The sequence below is a fragment of the Ammospiza caudacuta genome, chromosome 1 (assembly GCF_027887145.1).
Source record: "Ammospiza caudacuta isolate bAmmCau1 chromosome 1, bAmmCau1.pri, whole genome shotgun sequence".
NCBI classification, from domain to species: Eukaryota; Metazoa; Chordata; class Aves; order Passeriformes; family Passerellidae; genus Ammospiza; species Ammospiza caudacuta.
The window spans coordinates 55,171,050-55,189,015 of NC_080593.1; the positions used below are offsets into that span (position 1 = coordinate 55,171,050).

At 39.5% G+C, this 17,966-nt stretch overlaps 1 protein-coding gene across 3 annotated transcripts in view; it reads left to right on the forward strand.

The window, feature by feature from the left end:
* AMPH (amphiphysin) overlaps window positions 1-17,966 on the forward strand; it is a 123,551-nt gene that overhangs the window by 67,597 nt on the left and 37,988 nt on the right. For all 3 annotated transcript variants that reach the window (XM_058802894.1, XM_058802878.1, XM_058802886.1), the window contains exons 4-9: window positions 5,194-5,288; window positions 10,532-10,627; window positions 11,964-12,071; window positions 12,459-12,544; window positions 14,168-14,243; window positions 15,125-15,207. In XM_058802894.1, the coding sequence (XP_058658877.1) occupies window positions 5,194-5,288; window positions 10,532-10,627; window positions 11,964-12,071; window positions 12,459-12,544; window positions 14,168-14,243; window positions 15,125-15,207 (544 nt within the window). The remainder of the gene's footprint in view (window positions 1-5,193; window positions 5,289-10,531; window positions 10,628-11,963; window positions 12,072-12,458; window positions 12,545-14,167; window positions 14,244-15,124; window positions 15,208-17,966) is intronic.

Genomic DNA, 17,966 nt, shown 5'->3' on the forward strand with positions numbered 1-17,966 from the left:
AGATGTCTTACCTGTCAAGTAATCTGACTGTTTACATGTGCCTTGATTTCTGTATTGGTGATAACACTCCTCTCTGTTTCATCTTCTTTCTCCATCCTTCTTCTCCTAGTACTCTACACTCATGGTCCTTTTGCTCTTGTGCTCTCTAATGGACTACTTTTTTCACTACTTTTTGTGTTTATCTTGGTGTAAAATTTTCCATTGTTTTAGTTTTGCCTTTTTAGCAATACTTTTCTGTTAAACATTGTTTACTTGTTGCTGCCTTTCAGTAATTTGGACTGACTTTCTTACTCAGAATGAGAAGTGTTTGCTAGCACCTTATTACCTACATGTCTTAAAAAAGATCCAGTCAAAAGCACTCATGAGAGCCCTAAAAATGTCAAAGACAACAAGCCAGCCAGCAGCGGGCATCCTTGGCACACATATTGGCACACATTACTGCTGTGGAATGAGCACACAACCTGAGACAGTAGAGCACAATACACAGCTCTGGCTAAGGCTTCCTCAAAGATGACTAGGTCAGTAGTGCAAAAAACCAGATTTTGGATAACTGAAGCACCTGCTACAGTGTCTTTTTTGCAATTCCTTGAATGTCTGCTATCATTACAAGATTTTCGAGGTATCTATGCACAAAAACATGGTAACTCTTGTATTTAGGCACTTGAGTGGGATTTTTGCACCAAAGATGTTGCAGACTTGGAGTCATGCTGTCATTGGGGGCTCATTTTGCAGAAAAAAAGGTCAATCATATAACCGCATATATTGGAATTATTGGAAAATAAGGCACGTGACATCCTAATATTCTTGGATGTATGAGAGAAGCAGTTCATGTTAAAGGGGTTTGGGATTTTAACTTCAGTAATAAGTTTCATTTTGCTCCATGACATCTGAGTGACTTGATATTGGAAGTAGGAAGTACAAATCCAGGTATGATTTCATACAATCATAGAATGGTTTGGGTTGGAAGGGACCTTATAGATTATCTAGTTGAAATCCCCCTGCCATAGTCAGGGATGCCACTCACTAGACCAGGTTACTCAGAGCCCCATCCAACCTGACCTTGAACACTTCCAAGGATGGGGCATCCACTTCTTTGGGCTGCCTGTTCCAGTGTTTCACTAGCCTCTAAGTAAAGAATTTCCTCCTAACATCTAATCTAAACCTCTGCTCTTCTAGTTTCAAACCACTCATTCCCCTTTGTCCTACCACTGTCTACCTGCGCAAAAAGTTGCTCTCTCTCTTTCTCACTAAGCTTCCATTAAGTACTGTCAAGCCAAAGGGAGGTCTCCTCAGAGCCCTATCTCCAGGCTGAACAATCCCAGCTGTCTCAGTCTGTCTTTGTAGGAGAGGTTCTCTATTTCTCTGAACATCTTTGCGGCCTTCTCTGGATCTGCTCTAACAGGTCCACATCTTTCTTGTGCTGTGGACTCCAGATGTAGACGCAATACTACAGGTGGGGATTAAGCAAGGAAAAGTAAATTAAGCCTTATTATGACCCTCTGTCCCCTTCATTTTAATATACTTGACAATTTGAGGTTTGAGTTGAGTATCACACATTCTTAAAAGAATTTTTGCTGTATTCAGACTCCTTCTCTTAATCACTGACAGTCTTAGCTGGACCTTGATCTTTCTTGTTGGTTATTCAAGGACTCAGAGGAACCATGCCATAAAAGCTGTTGAACTTGTGAATGGCTTTTATGTGCCATTTTATTTCACCTGCATGATAGTTTAATGTCTGTTGTATATCAGTGGTGTTTGTACTGATGAGACTGTGCTATCCCCCATAGCTTTAGTCATCTCATGCCTCAGTGTTGTGTGTCTTCCAATCTCCTTGGCAATATGTATCTGGGTTTTATACTTCATGATTTATTTTTTAAGCTTTTGAGAGCTATGAGGGACTTGAATGGTTTTATGGGCCAATTGTTATAGAAACCCTAAATCAGTCACCCATTTTCTACCCCAAGCTCTTTGCAAGTACCAGTGCAGATGGGGAAGAATAAACCTGGATCTTCATGCAGGTGACAGAGGTAACAAGTAGTCCTGCATGAGGAAAATAAAGCACCATACACTTCAGGTGGCTTAATGTAGTGATAAAGGTGTATAGGAAGGGGAGGGCAGATTTTTCAGGTCTGTAAGCAGTTCTGTTGCCTAGTTGTCAGTCTGTTCTGTGGCTGACAGAACTGCACATTCCCTTCAGATACAGAAATCTTAAAATCAGAAATGTAATTTCTTAAAAGTCATATAACTATTCATCATCTTTCTGCAAAATTTATTAATGAATAATGAAATTATTGGCTTGTTCCAGTGGAAACTCTAATAGATTACTAGCAATAACAAATACAACCCCCCCTTATGGCAGGGCAGGTAATTTCCCTGAAGAACCACATAAGTAATATTAAGAGCCAGACCAAGGTGTCTCACCCCATCAGGAAAATGCAAATTTCTCCATCCTTCAGGCTAGATTATCCTGCAGGGGAGTGAGGAGACCCCACAGTATATGAGTTTTAGAGTCAACATGCTCTTTCAGGTCTGTCTCATTCTCCATGGGAGCTTGAGTACATTGGAACTGTGATGGTAAAGAGTCACCTACCCTCTCCCTTCTCTGGTGTGCTTAATGGGAATGTCCCTGCACTGCCACCCCCAGGACCCCTATCACAAGGAGGCCTCTAGAATTTTTTGGAGGCTCCAGGGACAGGGACTCTTTCCCATAGAAATAGGGATCATTTAATCAGAGAAGCTCAATCTTCAGTAACTGGATTATTTAGTAACATTTTTCCTAAGTGATTCAAATATTTTAGCACTTTTAGCTATTAAATAAAGGACCCAATTACCAAGAATGAAAACATTGATACTGAATATAAATTTCTGACTGTTCATCAGCAGTAAAAATTCTTTTCACATTTCTTAGTACTTTTCATATTTCTTAGTACTTTAATGACTTGCTTTTGACAGTTTCTCTCTCTCAGTGATAACAGTTAAAAACAGCCAAGAGAGAGAGCCTGCAGTCTATGACTAGGACACTAATTCTCTTAAATTTAGTGCTGAATAACACATAAAAGGTGTCAGTGTGTAAGAAATAACTCTATGTGAAAACCTGCCCAACAAAAAATCATTGGACACTGTAAGTTTATATTCAGAGGTATGAAAAAGAATGGGAATTCACTGGATTGGTATTTACCTTTTCCCTCATTTGGTGTATTGCAGTAAACCTGGTGTAGATACAGTCAGAGGGAGTAGGATGTATGATATTAGCCTGGAAATTTCAGATTGAAGCCCCTGACTGAAAAAGCCAAATACTTTACTACCCACTTACGTGACACTGCAGCTGGATTTGACTGATGTTTTTTACAGGAATGTGGTGGAATGAAGGATTATCCAATTCTCAGAACAGAAAAAAAGTGTAAAAGTTGGTGCAGTTTTGACATAACTCAAGCATGGCACATTAGGTGTGTTTTACTTATTCTCTTCAGCCGATATATGCCTGAGTCCTGTAGTACTTAAGAAAGAAAGTCTAGGAAAAAGTGTCAACACAGTCTGTGACCGAGCTGAGTGCAAGCTGCAGGAGGGATTATCCAGCAGTTATGCTAGCCTGCCTGCCACAGGAACCTCTGCCACAGGTTTGCCACTCAGAGTGCTCAAGGGCAGATGTTCAGGTGTCACAAAGGATCAGGTGTGAGCAGGGATGAACAAACCCTCCTGGTTTGTATGTTCACCCTGATTGGAGAGAAGCAACTTTCTTAAGCAAAGAGATACTCTACTGGTTTTGCCTTATCTCTTGAGTTGATTAATTTGCAGCGACATTAAAGATTTTAAATGAGTCCTGCCTGAAAATATATGTGAAGATCATCTGTATTTTATTGTAATTTGGTAACTTCTAAGGCAAAATAAAACCAAAAAAAAAAAGTCCTTTTTATTCAGGAGAACACTTTCTTAGCTGGACATATATCATCCTAAGAATTAACCGCGAAGGAGAAAAGGAAGAAATACATCTTAATTCTTGTGCTATCCTAATAGTCTAAGATGAGCTCTGTCATTAAAAACCACCCCCAAGACAATTTCTGAAGAGATCAGATATTCTGTTTTGCCTCAGTACCTTTTGATTTAAGGGTCAAAGCTTGTACCTCCAAACACCAGTATTTCCTTTGTACTTGTTCTCCCCCATGCCATTCTCTCTTTTGTACTCAAGGACTGAGAACAAGCATGTACTTTCAGCTTTTTTAGTATCTGTTTTCTATCCTGTCCCTTCCATAGCGTACTATTTTCTTTTAAGTGTGCATCCCTGTATTTATTTTACTCTCAGAGTAAAATATTAACAGCATGTGTTTTGGGAGTGCATGATGGAATAGCAACTGACTAGATCAAGTCTGGTTTTCTATACACTCAAGTTTCAAATTAGTTTTCCTTTTCTATTTGTGGATGTTTCTTTGTGCAGAAAATAAAAATATTGATGTTATTCCTAAATTCATTCACTGACCAGTTAAATCTGAATATCATACTTAGAGATATTTTCAAGATAGCGAACAGATTTTGATTAGAAAAAAAGAAGTGTTTTTTTAAGGAAAAAAAGTTAATGGTACGTAGGAAATTGAAGTATTGAGATTTTCCAAGGAAGTTGAAATAAAAGTTGTCATTTTAAAATTACTTATTCTGAACTCTTAGAATGTTAGATGAGATGAGTTTGGTTTCACTGGATTCAGAACTATATTCAGAATCTAATGGAATCATGCTGTATCAAAATGCAAACTCCAGTGCCTTCACTGAGGGTGTTTATTTATTCACTGAGGTCAAACTGATCTCATTGAAGATAGATTTAGGCCCTTTCTCATAATGTCATTGAAGCTATTTTACGTTGAAATCAGTGATAAGCATCAATAGTCCCTATTCTTGTTCCACTGTTGAGCAAGAGCTCCCATAGTGACTGATCAGTTTGGCTTCACACAATCCTCTGCAGGCACCACCCTGTTGCAAACATAAATAGGCACTGGGCTCCACAAACTTCTAAACATACTGGTGACCATACAAGACTCTTCATAAAACCACATCCATTACAGTGCTCTCCCCAAGTTCAGGTATCTCTTTTCTAAATTTGCCAGAGGGAATAGCATAGTGGGTACATGCAGCTGAAAATAAAGATATTTAGCAACTACTTCTTGTAGTTTGCACTTACATATTCCTTGTTTTGCCTAACTGCAGGAATGCAAGATGCCTCAAAGAAGCTTACAGAGTCTCTCCATGAAGTGTATGAGCCAGACTGGTATGGACGTGAAGATGTGAAAATGATTGGAGAGGTAAGATGTATGGAAAGAGGGAAAAAGTATTTTGTATGCAAATGGATTAATCTGAGCTGTTGAGGAGAAGTATGCATCCAAAATTTACCTTAGTCCTTCATGTCATGTTAAATCCTCTTTTCTCAGCACATAAATTATGGATCTTGTGAAATGCTGCTGGCCAGATGCAGCACTTGCAGTGTCTGTTGTATGAACTAGCTGATAAAAGCTCCCACTGAGATAACTCAGTGTGAGCAGCATTGGTCCTGACAGCATTTGACTGACAAGTTTTTACAAAGGTATCTTACATGCAATTTTATAGTCAGGATTCTCAGCTCAAAATAATGTTAAAAAATTATCAAAGATGCTTATTCTTTTGTGCTGTGTAACAACTGTTGAGCCAGTGGTACTAAACAGGATATCTTATGGGACACTCACCTCTCTCTGAGAAGAATACGGAATTTAAAGGCAAATTAGGGTTCAGGACATTATTTAATTTTACTTTTTGCCTTCTTCCAGTGATTAGAGAGGAATAGGCTTTTCTAGACACCACAGAAGGAATTTACCTTGAGATGCTCTGAAATGCCTGCTTAAAGAGCCTCAGTTCTGGAGGAAATCTGTCAGCAAATGTGATGGTGGTGACAAGAAAGTGCAAATGGTTGTCAATGAAGCTTTTAATCACCTGACATTCAGTTTGCAAAGCCTCCTTGATAATATAGTTAACAGTAAACCGGAATACAGAGCACTGTACAGATTGCTTTTTTTTCTCTATGGATGTATTCTCCTATATTTCCCTGCTGCAAAGGGTTTTAATTTTAAAAGTACCCAACTTCCAAACTGCCTAATTTAAGATACATACTTTTTTGTTTTATTGATTTAGGGTTTTTATATTGTTTTATGGGCAATATTACAAAATCTCCTGATTTATTTTGGATACAGAATCACAAAGGTAGATTTATGCATCAATTAGAGTGGCAAAAGCTCTAATTGATGCATAAATCTACTTAGCTCTATAAGTTAGAACTTAACCTGACCACTTCTGTAAAGGATAATAAAAAGTGGTTTTATAAACATATTACTATCAAAAGAAGGACCAAGAAAAACTTCAACTCTTTATTGGACATGGTGGGGAACATAGTTACCAAAGAGGAAAAGGCTGAGGTACTTAACGAGTTCTTTGCCTCAATTGCCAACAATAAGACAGGTCATCCACAGGACAGATGGCCTCTAAAGCTAGTAGGTTGTGCCAGGGAGCAGAATAGATCCCCTGTAAGATCCTCACTGATGGGAGCAGTTAGTGACCTGCTGAGCCACTTCGATGCTCACGAGCCTGTGGGACCAGATGGGATCCATCCTGAGTGATGAGGGAGCTGGCAGAAGAGCTCACTAAGCTGCTTTTCATCATTTATCATCAGTCTTGGTTATTTGGGAGGTTCCAGTTGACTGGAAGCTGGCCAATGGAATACCCATCCATAAGGACTGAAAGGAGGATCCAGGAAATGACAGATCTCTCAACCTGACTTCGATGCCTGGCACACTTATGGAACAGATCATCTTGAGTGTGATTACACAGGACCTACAGGCATGGCCTGAGGATCAGACCCAGCCAGATGTGTCACTCTTGCACCGAGAATGACACAGGAACAGGCGAGAGGAGGCAGTATTGTAGAAAGAGTAAAAGAAGGTTTTATTCAAGAGAACTGTGTGGTTTATATAGAGTTATACAATACATTCTATTTGATTGGCTAGTTAACAAAAACACTTTCCTTATACACTGTCCTTGAGAAGAACAGAAAGACTAAGTAGAAAAACACCACTTGCAGGTTGTTTATAATAACAAGTTATCACATCCTTACAACTTCTTGAAAATTCTCACAAGCTGCTGTGAGAAACGCTTGCCGTTTCTCTCTCTCTGTCCCATGGCATCCACACAGATGAATTTAGGAGAGGCAGGTCCTGCCTAACCAACCTGATCTCCTTTTATGACCAGGTGACCCACCTGGTGGATGTGGGAAAGGCTGTGGATGTTGTCTACCTGGACTGAGCAAAGCCTTTGACACTCTCTCCTATGGAATAATCCTGGAAAAGCTCACAGCCCATGGCTTGGACAGGTGCACTCTTCACTAGGTTAAGAACTGGCTGGATGGCTGGGCCAGAGAAGTGGTGGTGAATGGTGCTGTCCCCAGTTGGTGGCCCGTCACCAGCGGTGTCCCCCAGGGATCTGTGCTGGGCCCAGTCCTGTTTAAGATCTTTACTGATGATCTGGATGAGGGGATTGAGCCTACTATTAGCAGATTTGCAGATGACACCAAATTGGATGCCAGTGTCAATATGCTGGACGGTAGGAGAGCTCTGCAGGAGCAGCTTGGATGGGCTGGATCAGTGGTCTGAATCCAACGATATGAGGTTTAACCAGACCAAGTGTCAGATCCTGCACTTTGACCACAACAAACCCCTGCAGCACTACAGGCTGAGGACAGAGAAGCTGGACAGAGGTCAGGCAGAAAGGGACCTTCGGGGTACTGATTGGCAGCAGCCTGAACATGAGCCAGCAGTGTGCCCACATGGCCAAGAAGGCCAATGAGATCCTAGCCTGTACCAGGAATAGTGTGGCCAGCAGGACTGGGGAAGTGATCCCTCTACTCAGCACTGGTGAGGCCCCACCTTGAGTACTGTGTCCAGGTCTGGGCCCTTCAATTTAGAAAGGATGTTGAGATGCTGGAGCATGTCCAGAGAAGGGCAACAAGGCTGCTGAAGGGTCTGGAACAAAAGTCCTATGAGGAGCAGCTGAGGGAGCTTGGGTTGTTTAGCCTGGAGGAAAGGAGGCTCAGGAGGTCTCTACAACTGCCTGAAAGGAGGTTTTAGCCAAGTGGCGGGGTCAGTCTTTTCTCCTAGGAAACCAGCAACAGGACAAGAGGACACAGCCTTAAACTATGTCAGGGGAAGTTTAGGCTGGACATTGGGAAGAATTTTTGCACATGAGTCGTGGCATTGGAATCACCTGCCCAGGGAGGTGGTGGTACCATCTCTGGAGGTGTTTAAGAAAAGACTGAATGTGGCACTTGGTGCCATGTTGTAATTGATAAGGTGGTATTTGGTCATAAGTTAGACTTGATAATCTCAAAGATCTTTTCCAACCTAGTTGATTCTGTGATTCTGTGAGCTCAGCCTAAAGTAAAAAATAATTATGTATCTGTTCAGTTTAGGTTATAAATGATCATTCCAAAAGGGATCCCCTTAAAAGACCTTATTCTGTATGGCAGGAAAGATGATGGCCTAAAGAATCCTTCAGCAATGTTGTTTAAGTCCATTAGCTTTCAGAATCTCCATTATTTTAATTTGTTCAAAATACGTTTCAGTAACATACAAAAATAGGCAGTTGCTTCCTACGATCTAATGCTGTGATGCTTTGTAGACCACTGTGATTAAAGGCTGTGTTAATAAATTAGGGTTTTTTTAAACATGTTTAATAGATTCTAGTAATTCATTAGGGACTCTGTTAGAGTAGGAAATGAATGAACTGAAAGCTGGCATCACACAGCATTAATAATATGCCACATAGTAGGTTATGATAAAACAAACACTTGGGAATAGTTTTCTATTACACAGGACGGCCATGTGTTTCATGGGGTCAGTGGTCGGAGACAGGGACAACACACACTCCAATGTCCATGTGGCAATAGAGAGAGTTTATTATATGAACCCCTCTTTATAAAGGGGGTTTGAAAAACCCTGGTCTGATCTTTGATACCGCCCAGCTCCCAGATCAGGGAGATGTCTACAGTTTAGGATGGAATGTAATTGCTTGAGGCTTCTGTCTGTCAACCCAGGGGCTGGTTTACGGAACCGGCTGGGGTTCTCATTTGTAGCCAAATTAATTGCCCAGTACAAGCCAGCTTTCGGTGTGACATAATGTGACAGTTTTGCAGACTTGTCAGTGAGGATAACAGCCCTGCAGAGCAGTGCTTACATCCATTAACCTTCCCTTTGATGGGAAGGATGTTAAGTGATTTTTGAAATGTGCAAAGAAAGGGGGAATCAGGATGTTTAACATGTGCTAATGATTTATTCAGTGGAGAATCCAGGACCTCAAGCACTATGTCTATATAACAGGATTTGCTTCTAATAAGGAATCTTACCCATTGAGTCCTTGTGACCGTGGTCACAGGGGTTCTTGAATGAGGGAAGAGATGAGAATGTTGACTCCATGATCAGAAGGCTTGATTTATTATTTTATTATATATATATATATAAAACATTATAACTATACTAAAAAGAAATAGGAAAAGGTTTCCTCAGAGGCTAGCTAAGCTAAGAATAGAAAAGAAAAGAAGAATAACAAAAGGCAGTTCTCTTAGACTCTGTCCGAGATAGCTCTGTCTTGATTGGCCATTAATTATAAACATTCAAGATGGCCCAATCAAAAATCCACCTGTTGCATTCCACAGCAGCAGACAACCATTGTTTGCATTCTTTTTCTGGGGCCTCAGCTTCCCAGAAGGGAAAATCCTAAAGAAAAGATTTTTAGTGAAAAAGATGTCTGCGACAAGTCCTTGTCACATGAGCTGCATTAATATGTTCATGAAAATCAGAAAACTACAGGAGGTTTCTCCTGGTGACTAGCCCAGAGCTCCAAAGGGGACCGGGGAAAAGCACTGTACCTTCAGGGCAGAGAAGGGTGGCAGAGGTGCAGATTTTGTTTATTTTGCCAGCTCATGTTGAGATGTTTCCTGTCTGTAATTCCAGTTCTCCAGCAGCACAAGGTAGAGTTGTTGTCTGCATCAGCCATTCCATCAAATGTACTGTAATGGCACAAAAAGAATGAGATGGAAAGACCTTTCCCTTTATTTTCTCTTCTATTTTTTTGTTGTACTTTCTTTCTCTGTAAGCAAGGTTCATCATCAGGGAACATACTTAGACATAAAAGCTACACCAGGTACAGATTCTGTGTTGCTGACCCTCAGGGACCTGAAACCCCGAGGAGCACCCTGAATCCATAACATCCTTATTTTCACATAGCACTTAGTATTTGAAATAATGAAAACACCAACTAATTATTGTTTAACCTTAACTTGTTGTGAACTGAACTTGCAATATCAAGGTATTCCTTTTCATTCACCTTATGTTTATGCTCTGATTTATTTCCATAAAGAACATTTTAAAACTTCAGAAAGATGAATCTTTGCCAATTACATTTGTATTTCTCCTTAGTTTAGAGTGGCATTAAACTACTAAGTACATTTTTCTCCTTTCTACCTTTTCAGAAATGTGATGAACTTTGGGAAGACTTCCATCAAAAACTGGTGGATGGGTCATTGTTAACGCTGGATACATATCTAGGACAATTTCCTGATATCAAAGTAGAGTAATGATTTTCTGTAAAGAACAAGTTTTAAAGTTCTGTTGAGTTGCAAAATAAATCGAAAATGAGATTACAAGCAAAACAGTGAAAAGGGGTGGGAGGTGAAAAGTCCTGCTCTCCTGTAATGTACAAGATACTGTTCTGTAAGTAAATTCCTGACATTAGGCAGGACTGATTTTCCAAGTGAATGAAAATATTTCTCATGCAGTAGTACATGGAAGTAAATTAGCCTTTGTAGAGGCAACTTCTATGCTTTTTTGTGCTCCTGTTTCTTTGGTATGAGATAATTTTAACCAGTTTCAATAAGGACACATTAAGCTCTTCAGCTGTTAAAATGCCAGACAAATTACATGGAAAGCAGGCTTTCTGTTATTGGCTAGATGGATGCACCCGTGAGTATCTTTCTTTTATCTAAGCCATGGTTCCTGTATTTTAATTAGTTATAAAAAGATTTTGTAATACACATCACGAGAGAATGTTATACAATTCTAGCCTCTGCCACAAGCCCATCTAGTGTGCAGTCCAGAGAAATGACTGATAAATGAAATGTGTGAGGATAAAGAAGCACCATAGGTGAGAGGAGATACTTTTATATTTCAATATGACTATATGGGCATTGCTGGATTTTTTTCTGTGAGGGTTTATAACTGAGCAGGTAACACACAGTCATCCCCTTTGTAATTTACATCAAGGACTAAAGAAAATATAATCAAAGAATACCAACATTAGTGATATACAGTTCTAAACTCACTTTTAAATCAAGCTGTGATTATGCCCTCTCAGCATGTGGATTACATAGCTTTGTAAAGTCTATATCAAAGTATATCTATATCTATATCTATATCTATATCTATATCTATATCTATATCTATATCTATATCTTGAACTCCAGTATTTTAGGTATGTGTCAGAACAACTATACAGAGAAGTATATATTAGCATTTTTCCAACTCTAGAAAAAACGCATTAATTGCTGAATTTTCACACTATCTATAAGGGGAAAAGATAGTATTACCATGAGTTTAACAGGTTCACTGATTCTAGAGAATGTGAAAAGTCTTATATAACACTGATACCTCAATTCTAAGGCCTGTAAGCCCTATACCCATGAAAACCCTTCCCAAACTAATTCTAAATTGATTCCTTATTTAAAATAATGTGATTCATTTGTCATTTTTACCATTTCCATGTTCTTTCTACATGATGTAATAATTCAGATATTAACAACAAAGAAGGGAGAATAAAAATTTGTCGAAAACTAAATTAACAACATAAGTAAAATGGCTTTTTTAAAACTGCTCCTCATATTTACTTTCATTTCTACCCCTGTACAGACTCGCATTGCAAAACGAAGCAGAAAGCTGGTGGATTACGACAGTGCAAGGCATCATCTAGAAGCCCTGCAGAGCTCAAAAAGAAAAGATGAAGGCAGAATCACCAAGGTAGAACAACCAGAAACATGCTGGCAGAAGACCGGGGGAGATTGGGTGGTATTTTTTTCTGTACAGAGACAGAGCACGAAACTTCTTTTCCTTTTACTCCCTTGGAAATAATGATATCTCTAAGCAAAAATGTGTATTGAGTACTTTGGTTCATGTGATACTCAGACTCACCTCTTTCACTAAGGAGTCCTGTTTTGGACCTAACTTCCTCTCTTGATGAGACTGAGGGGACAGCAAATCCTGTATTGGCCTTGATGGTCTAAGAATGAGTAACATCTTTTGTTAATAAAAATTATAAAAGACCCCCCCAAGAAAACAACACAAAAATAATTTTAGTTTTGCTATGTCATAGTGATTGTAGAAGTCATCTGTTTCATTTTGGTTTAGGCAGAAGAAGAATTTCAAAAAGCACAGAAAGTGTTTGAAGAGTTTAACACTGACTTGCAAGAAGAGTTGCCATCTCTGTGGTCACGGTAAGCCTAGAGAGATACTGCATGCAAGGCTTCAAATGGGGAGTAAGGAAAGGGAATCAGGGGATTTTTATGAGCTGACAGAAAATGGATTGCTGGATTGTTGAAGATTCCATCCATTACCTTTCTGAATAATAAAAGGGAAAATGTATGCAAGTGCTTCAGAAATATATGTAATGTAAGTGTATTTATGCTTATTTTTTTCAATGTATGTTGGCACTTAAGATTCATTAGCATGTCTTCCTTCTGAGATGCAAAATATTTCAATTTAGTGGGTAAATAATTATGCTAGAGCACAGAGTAGTCTGTGGTGATTTGGGTCTACTTATAGGTCATTTTTTATTATAACTACACCAGAAGACACATTTTATAGTTCTGCACTGATGTTAAATAGTTGTGATGTTAAATGATTTGATGGCATAGGTCATTCAGTCAAGATGTTTAATTATTAATTGTTTATACAGAAAATGCAGACTATATGAATGGGAGAACAAAAGCAGTAGAAAAATAAGCATATCATTAGAGTGTTATGTTCTTTAACAGCTGACAATCTGGAGTGAAAATGTGAAGTATCCTTTGTCTTCTCAGCCTTCTAAATTAAATCCTGTTAATTTCAGACCAACAGAGGATTTCCCTGCTGTGTTTCTCCCTATTTCAGTGTAAACTTTCTTAGCATTTAGGGATATTTGTTTTATGGGCCTCCTAACAGTAAAACTGCATATGAATGACTTAGAGTGAGGGCCCTTTTACTTCAGTAAATTTTGTGTAAAGAAGCAGTAGCTAGTCTCAGGGAAAGGTAGAATTTAATTTGAGCAATATGCATAATTAGTAAGCAATTGCTTTCAAGTCCTTTATTTTAGTTATTAAAATTCTTCAGGAAGAAATTATCTATTGAGTTGACATTTTTCAGGCTTATACTTATTCCAAAGACAATTTTTGTTTATCAGAGTTGGGAGAAATTATACATGGAAGTTTTAAGTAGGAAAAAGAGTAAAACAAAACATAAGAAAACAGCTTCTACTTTTGAAATGGAGAAGTATGTAATAATTCAGCCCAAGTAAGCAGATACTTGACAACATGCACAGAAATGTCTAGTCTATATTAAATTCTTTTCTTTTATATACATGTGCATGTGTTTCTGAGCTGAGCTTGGGACACCCATCTCTGGGCTGTACTGGGCTGTACTGAGCTGACCCAAGATGCAACTGCATCACCTTGATGCTGTGATAAGATTTGGGCACAGGGGCTCACAGGGCTGGAATGGTACCTTTCTCCTTTCAAGAAATGGTTGTGTGCTGTCTGGCGGGAGATGGAAGCCCAGAGCATCTTGCCTTTACTGTGCTTGTGCTGTAGTTGAGACCATGCTTTTCCACTCTTCTTAAAAAAAAACTGAAGACATCTGATGTGAACTGGTTGACTGGATGGTGTGAAAGACATATCTTAGCACTAATGGAAATAATCATTACAAATTAGTCTGAAATTTTGACATTTCATCATTTGTTTTGCTGAGGGTAATACTCAAGAATGTTGTTTGTAGTCCAGAAAACAGTTAATTAATCTGCCTTTGTGCCCCTCCCACACATTCCTTTTATTCTCTTTTTCCTTTCTTTGTGCCATCCTTCGTAGACGAATTGGCTTCTATGTGAACACCTTCAAAAATGTGTCCAGCCTTGAAGCCAAGTTTCACAAGGAAATAGCTTTAGTGAGTAAAACTGACTATCTCATGTATAATGGATTATGATATGCATGACAGCTGAAAAATACCTTATAGTAAAAATCCAGCAGAGGCACACAGGAGAATTTGCCATAGATCCAGATTTGTACTCTAATAATAATATTAATTTCTACTTGCCATATTTGTTCTCTCCTTAAGGAAGGAGTAGTCCCTACAATTTTGGACTGCAGTGCATTATCAGTTGTAGCACTAAATTCCCTTTCTATTTTGATAATTTACTGTTGCCTTCAGTATTTTTGCTGTGTCCAATTGCTAAGCACCTCTTTGATTTAATCAGCAGGAAAAAAACATGTCAAATATTCCCTTCAAGTCTGCTTTATGCATTGTCAGCAATGCAGTATTTTATCAGTGACTGTCAGGCAAATCAAGCAGTTTCATTGAGAATCTTGTGAATGTACCTGGCTAAATAGTAACATATTATCTATAGCAACCTTCAAATTGGAACCAAAATTTTTTTGAAAACTCACTTTACTGAAGCTCTGTGAAAATTTGGATTAGATTTTTGAGGGGAAAACACAGATCTTCTTGGCTGCCCATGTTGCTTTAAACTTCAGATGACCTCCTTCATCAGAGCTCACATAGCAGTCAGCTATACTTATGAACTTGTTCTCTAAAAAACAGCTCATGTTTTTTAAGAACTGCTATTATCTTTGATTCTGGGGATTTTGATGGGTTTCTGTTTAGGCTTTTGCTATGCATGGCACTCAGAATTTTTGGAAGGTTTTATACTGTAACATAAAGTTATCAAGTTATCATGTATCAAACCATATTTATAATTTTAATCATGTCTTTTTAAACCATGGTTATAGTTGTTCACATAAACTCAGGCAACTGTTTTGTTTTCACAGTTATGTCACAAACTATATGAAGTGATGACAAAGCTGGGGGATCAGCATGCAGACAAGGCCTTCACCATTCAAGGGGCACCAAGGTGAATTTATTGCCTTTCTAATGAATTGCATTGCTGTAGACTTTGTGGGTTTCAGCATAGGCAGTAACCACCTACACCATGTGTAACACCTACACATGGTCACAGGCGTTATTTATTCAGGATGGTAGATGAACATATCTGGGATGAAGTTCTTCTCAACAGGAGTAAATATGTAAAACTTCCTTCTTCACTGACTATTTTTCTAGAAAGTCCTTTCAAAAACAAAAAAGAATGAAGGCTGTTTCAATGTAGCCAAGTTCATTGTAGAGTGTTACATCAATTTGCACCAACTAAATGTATAGCTCATTTATTCTTAGCTGCTCAGAATGTCAGAAAATCAGCTATGTTGCTAACTCTCATAACTTGTTTAAAGCCTTGAAATACTGAGATATATTTTTAGCTCCTATTATTAGGTGAGAATCCCAAACTTTGAACATAAGCTTTTATCTCATCTACTTATGAGGAAAAGTAAAGATCTGAGGGTACATCATAAAAGGAAAAAAAAAAAAAACTGAAATAAAGAGAATGTCACAAAATACCATCTTTTTAGACTTTCAAGAAAAATCTTGTTTTAAAGCACAAAACCAAAAGGAGTTTAAAATCAGACGGTGCTTTCTAAAGGTCAGTGGATGCCACTACAGTATTTCTTGTACTGGCAACAGAAATGTACTTTCTGTACTTACAACAAATGTAGCCTTTCTGCCATAATTTTATTTCTAATACTGATGTGCAAAAAATGTTGAAATGTAAAACAGTGAGACTTATAAAGACACAATGATATTTAGAGTTAATATATAAAGCCTGAATTTCCATTTAGTCCCAGCTAGTCAGATGCAATCCAAACAATAATTTACAGCTTTTCACATCCCACTCTAAGGGAAACCATAGGGGATTTTTTAAATGGATTTCTTGGAGAAAATGAAACACAAACGAGGCAAATGTTATATCTGAGAACTATTTAATGATTAAGAAGGATATGTGTCCCTACTGGAGAGGGATAGAAAGTTAAGCAGAGAAGGGAAAGGAAAGACGGAGAGAGAGGAAGGAGGCCCGCGCCAGAGCGCTACCGCCATGGCCGCGGCCTCCACCGGCGGCATGCACCGGCAGGTGGCGCCCGCGCTCCCCGCCGGGGGAGGCTGCCCAGCTCTCGCGAGAGCGCGGCTGCCATGGCCGCAGCCGGAATGCGATGGCCGCAGTCGAGGGGCGGCAGGACGCGGGGAGCGGGCCACGGGGCGCAGCGGCGGGCAGGCTGCGGCGGGGAGCCCGCGAAGCTTAGAAGAGTAGACGGAATAGAGGAAGACACGGCGAAGAGTCAGGGAAGAAGCAGGCAGCAGGGGCCGACCGAGGCAAACCTCTAGACGAGGCACTCGGCTCAGGAACAGGCAGCGGGGGGTGGTTGGACCGCCGTTCAATGCTTTTATGTGCTCAGGCGCCTCCCACAGGCCGCTCCTTGTGGGACCACCATTGGCCAGTGAGGGAAATTGCGCCGGGCAGCGGGGATTTCTCCCTGCAGAGGGAGGCTCTGGCAAAGCAGCGGGGGAAGGTTTGGATGCCCTGATTGAATGTCAGGCGAAGTCCCCGTTCTTTAAAGAGGTTGCCTGCTTAGGGACTGTAATGTCAGCGGTCTCCACCCCTCCTGTGTGCTAGGCACTGTGAAAAACGTTAATCACTTGTTTTTAAAATTTTAAAAGTTTAATAGCAATAAAATGGTTATAAAAATAGTAATACAATTAGAGTAATAACAATTTGGACAAATTGAATCAAGACAATATGAGACAATAAAAACAAAGAGTTACGGACGTCCGGGTACCTCTTTCTGGGCAGCAGGAGCCCGAAAAAGGACCCCGTTAACAAAGGATTAACCCTTAAGAACAATAGCCCGTTGCATATTCATACACCTCATACATTATGCGTAAATTCCATTCAAACACAGGATTCCGTCTGGTCTTCATCAACTTCTCCCCTCTAATCCTAATAGCGCCTTCGAGGCGGGAAGAAGTTTGTTTCTTCCGATAAGAAGGCCATAAATTCTTTTTCTCTGAGAGAACTAGGTGTCTTGTGGCTGCTATCTCGCTGCAAGTCCATTCTTTTAAACAAAACATCCTACATAGCATAGTTTCTATTTTAACAATTTTTATAACCTAAAACTATATTTAACACAGTACTTAAGAAAATTAATGCAGCATTGCTCTCTAACACAACACATATTATACTCATTTTAATATTTGCGAAAAGCCAATCATAAAATACATGCATTTTTCACAGGCACCTTCTGCACATCTTAGTGCTCAGCCCATGTAGAAATTTTCCACCCAGTGTCAGAAAATCGGTTTATAACACAAAAGCCAGATAATGTTTGTGGGATCTCAGCACCTCAGGATGGAGGTGCAGAGAGGCCGAGACCACCCTTGGGGGGCTCGGGAATCCTGGAATGTTGCCAGAAGTGTCTGGTGGCAGGATTTTGATCCTACACAGGAGATGAGACCTGTATGAGGACTGGGAGGAATTCACTGGGTGAATGGTGAAGGGATAAGTTAGTTAAAGTGTAAAACACAGGGTTTAGGATTTTGGTACAGGGGGGTCTAAAGAAGTAAGATGGAGGAATTGGGGCGTGTCCTGTTCTTCTTCTTCTTGGCCTCCATCTTCTGTGGTGGTGGTGGCACTTTGGGATTGGTTATTACTAAAAGTGCACCGGTTAATAAGGGTAGAAGGTATTGGAGTAAAATGATAAATATTGTATACGTAACTTCGAGTATAAA